Source organism: Sphaeroforma arctica, assembly GCF_001186125.1.
Source record: "Sphaeroforma arctica JP610 unplaced genomic scaffold supercont1.390, whole genome shotgun sequence".
Classification (NCBI taxonomy): Eukaryota; class Ichthyosporea; order Ichthyophonida; genus Sphaeroforma; species Sphaeroforma arctica.
The window spans coordinates 42,560-47,135 of NW_014040168.1; the positions used below are offsets into that span (position 1 = coordinate 42,560).

Genomic DNA, 4,576 nt, shown 5'->3' on the forward strand with positions numbered 1-4,576 from the left:
TATATATATATATATATATATATATATATATATATATATATATATATATATATATATATATATATATATATATATATGGATTGCGCATTGGGTGTGAGAGATGAAAATCAGATACCGACCTGGAGTTAATTCTCGGATGCTCCTTCAAAACTGTATATTCAAAGACTTTGTTCACAAAAATTCCTAGTACTTCTTTCACATTATTTTCAGGGGACATACCGAACCCATGGATTCTACGCAGGAAGTACTGTTTGAAGCAACGCACAGCACTTCCAGCGTCGACTGCAGCACGCACTGATCATTTGATTGTGCCAGTGTTTTAACTAGCTCAGGGATATATCCTATTCAAAGGTGGCCAATTGAAACAGAAGTGAGGCACATGATACAATGTTAGTCGACACTAAAAAGTGTCAACTGTAAAACGCGGGTCTCGTGGACCAGGAGTGGGTTGATTCAGATTTCGTATTAGTTCGAACATTTAGTCTATCACAAGGTGGTATATCGAAAATGAGAGTGTTGGCAACTGAGCGCGATCGAATATACAGAGCTCGAAAAGCCATAGTGGTTGAGTGCAGATGAGAGAACACGATAGTCTGTAGACAGGACAGAAGCTTCCATCAACTAGCTATACACAACGAATGTCCTTTATTTTTCGTTTCTTCATGTATAAAATCAAATAAGCCTATGTAGATGAGGCATACACATTTTTAATTATGTTTAGGTTGCAATAGTTGCAAGGCAAATCATCATCCACGTAAATACTTTGAAATACAGAAGCGTTTCGTTCCATCGCTATTCAACCGTGTTCATGTCCAGTCACTAAAGCAGAAGGCGGAGCTCTATAACGAATGCGTGGACCCATACTCAACAGAATTGTAGTACATTTCCAAAATAAATAATTCCATGACCACGCAATACTGCAAACGTTCAACCTTAAAGCCACCTCAAGCATACCTAGAGACGCCAAGCTATCAGTCATGACAGTATTCCCTCGAAGCAGATTGCATATTGATGCCGAGAGCTGCTCTAGGTTATCTCCATCATTCTCAGCTGACTGCAATGCAAACATGAAGATGTAGAATAAGCTACTAGGATCAAACTGAAGAATTGCGGCCAATCAGTATTTTGGCGTTGGCTGGTATTTAAGCACGCGTTCTTATCAAAGTAAAGAACCCAATAGGCGGGTTGCACTATCTCAAAATTACGGTGTAACGAAAATCTATGGTTTATTTGAAACGTGTAGAACACAGTGTAAAAATATTCCAATAAACCGCGACAGAAGTTACAGTCTATACTATAGTAATATCTGGATTTACAACTGCGAAGTGCCCCAAGCGCATTCCAGGTACCAGATGAGGGGTAGAAAGATACCTATTCAACAAGTAAAGGAAGCTTTAGTCTCCAACAACTTACATAACAGAGGTTGATGAACTTCTCGACACAGGCCACCAGATACTGCCGGGGGTGGCGAAGCGACCACGTAGGTTGCATGTTGAAGAGCCGTACGTAGACGCCATCACACACCAGTTCATTCTCCAGCTCTGTGCAAAAGGAACGATGGAATCAATAGGTTGTCTAATGGAGATACGTGGAATGCGCTGTTTAGTTGACTAGGAAACAGTGTGATTGGGGACGATACTTAGGTTTGCTAAAAAACTGACTAAATATGGATGGATGGTCAATTTATATGGCTAATCTCCGGCCCGAACTGCACTGTATAATGCACATCATGTGGGAGAGAATAATCTTGTCTAAATCTCATTGGTACTATATCTCAATACATAAGTGGAAATAAGAATGTAATGATCACGGTCCCACGCATTTCTACCTAATACAACCGAACAACATGCTAGGACTTGTGCGACACTCGATGGATTGACATGGTTCACTGGCCGCATGTGCATATTCCATGCTACTTGAGCGAAGGTACAATCTTAAGTCATACACTCATGATAAACGCTGCCTCGGTTACAGATCTCAGCTACAAACATATGTGATAAAAGGTACCTTGGTAAATGACTTCGAAGTTGGGAGGCAGACTCCACATGGCCAATTCGTTGGTCTTCTGCACGGCATACCAATCGTCGCGCATTTCCCGCACAACGGTTTTGACCTGTACAGTGCACGCGTTCATGTGGAAAAAATAGTTTATTTCTTGTAAGCGGTTGCATGGTAAAAGCATTTGTCTGTGCACGAGCATATCACACTGACACTCAGGAACAAACGCACCATTCAACACAACTTAGTATGTATCAATTAAGATGGGCGCGTAATGCCAAACCTGCTTCTACCGCAAACTCACTGAAGTATCCCAAACATGGATTCACGCACCCACCATCAAGATTTACGACAAACTCATTTCTATATATTAAACCTCACTACAGATACAGGGCCAAACACACCACTTCATCCATCGCAATATCAGCACATCGAACGTATGGTGGTTCAACTTCGCTAACACACTCGCTTTGTCCATGCCGGACATGGCCTCCAATAATCCCCACATAAAAAGACGACTAAACACACCAGCTAGCTCAACCAAGTGCCAGTACACGCAGCACGTGTGATGGCATACCTTCTCGCGCACACTTTCGGTCCATACGAGTTCGGGGTTCTCGTGCACACCGTCGAACATGGTGATGGCCGTCTCTGGTTGTCGCTTCCACGCATCCATGAAGATCCTCGGCAGGAAATTGGCCAGCATCAACGACATCTGTGAAAGCGTGAGAGACCTTTTAGCAGAGACCCTTAAACAAGGAAAGAAACACTACGTGAAAACTTATCTATCAAATATTTGACTCTTCTTCAGAAGTGCTTTGCCAGAGATTTCCAGAACTTGTACGTCGAAGTACGTGCAATTGGAAAGTTTCTCGACATCCGAAGAACACATCGTCGCGTAGCATGTCTACACCAGTAGGCCCTACGTCAACGGACCCGCCACTAATCACGAGGGTGTGTTTTTCAAACTGTGGAGTTGCCAGTTCTAAGTCATACAACGCGGCTAGTTCGTTTAGTGTAAGGGCATCGCAAATGGCCACACATATCTAGTAGACATCTACAAACAGTATACAAGCAAGATCGCTCGATCAGCTCACATAGTGTAGAGGCAGATGCGAACGGCAACCAGATTGCAGATGAGAGAATCAATTTGAACCAGACCACCCTCCACTGACAACCGGAAATACAACCACTCAAACGCTCGCTTAGACGTCCACACACACACTTGCCTTGGGTCCATTCAGTTTGTCCTTCGACAGCCGTGCAAAGAACGTGGCCGCGGCAACCCGCACCGCTGATGATTGGGAGTTGGTAAACAAAAACAGAATATACAGTAAGGCGCCGCTGTCTCGCAGCTGCGTGACTATTTTTGCGTTGGAAGCCAGCACTGACAGCACTTCCAGAAGGCGCAGGCACGGCTAAACAGGAGGAGAGGAGCAGTGTATGTTAGACTATGAAGCCAGTCGTCACACTATATGCTAGATAAAATGCCAGATATCACAAATATGGTGGGGGGGGTGGGGTTGAGATGTTATGGAAGCGTACGTTAGAAGTGAAACCTCCCGTACAGACATGCGGCTCCAGAGATGAATGAAAATACGGCAACGCTAACAATGAAATCGCTACAAGTGATAAAGACGCCTCACCACTTATCCGATACGTATAACAAGTGTATCGACCAAGGAGTTGTCCAGAATACACAGTACCGCTTACACATCTATATCTACTGAAACACTCAATTTCTATAAATTTCATATACAATGTGCCGTAACAATGATATTTTGACCGATACTAAACCAGCTGCACCGTGCTGAAGTTGCTACAATAGCTAAACACACTGCCTTTCTTACCCTGCACACCAATCAAATATTATATGAAAAAGATACATGTTGACTTGATACACTGCACCACATAAACAAGGAATACTCTACCTACTGAAACACTCAATGAAATTAAGATATATACTGAATGAGGAATACTCTACCTACTGATACACTCATTGAAATTAACATACATACTAAATACACTGCCCCGTTAACAAGGCAAGCATTGTGATCATCAAACACGCTGCAGTGCTTACCCGATCGTCGGTATGGGTTTCCAGCACAGGGATGAGCAAGCACAGCGACGCAATGATGTTGTTCGCGGCTATGTCGTTCACGCAGTCCTTGTTCGCTACCACTTGCTCGAACACCTGTTGGAACAGCAAAGTGAGATTGGTCAGTGCTGCGGATTGGTTTGGACCGTGCGTTGAAGTTAGGACACTTTACTTAAGGCAATGCTTGACATAACGAGCCGCTTACGTCCGTACGCTCTGTATTGCAGTTATATATACACAATTATATTTGAGCTCTTAAACGTCTGTGAATTATATTGGCTGCGTGCAAACCCCGATGTGACATTCCATAGTACACAGAATATATATATATATATATATATATATATATAGTAGTGCGAGTGTGTGTGTGTTGTGTGTGTGTGTGTGTAGTAGTGTGTTAGTTGTTCGTGTGTGTTGTGACTATATATATTATTATATATTATATAATATATATGTAGTGTAGTATATTAGTACATATAT

At 42.6% G+C, this 4,576-nt stretch overlaps 1 protein-coding gene across 1 annotated transcript in view; it reads right to left on the reverse strand.

Moving 5' to 3' along the window:
• The window catches only part of SARC_05839 (hypothetical protein), a gene marked incomplete at both ends in the record, with an annotated part of 32,259 nt that overhangs the window by 2,115 nt on the left and 25,568 nt on the right, over window positions 1-4,576 (reverse strand). The window contains 6 exons of the mRNA XM_014300293.1: window positions 955-1,054; window positions 1,414-1,541; window positions 2,008-2,113; window positions 2,576-2,713; window positions 3,228-3,416; window positions 4,079-4,192. Coding sequence (XP_014155768.1) covers window positions 955-1,054; window positions 1,414-1,541; window positions 2,008-2,113; window positions 2,576-2,713; window positions 3,228-3,416; window positions 4,079-4,192 — 775 coding nt within the window. The remainder of the gene's footprint in view (window positions 1-954; window positions 1,055-1,413; window positions 1,542-2,007; window positions 2,114-2,575; window positions 2,714-3,227; window positions 3,417-4,078; window positions 4,193-4,576) is intronic.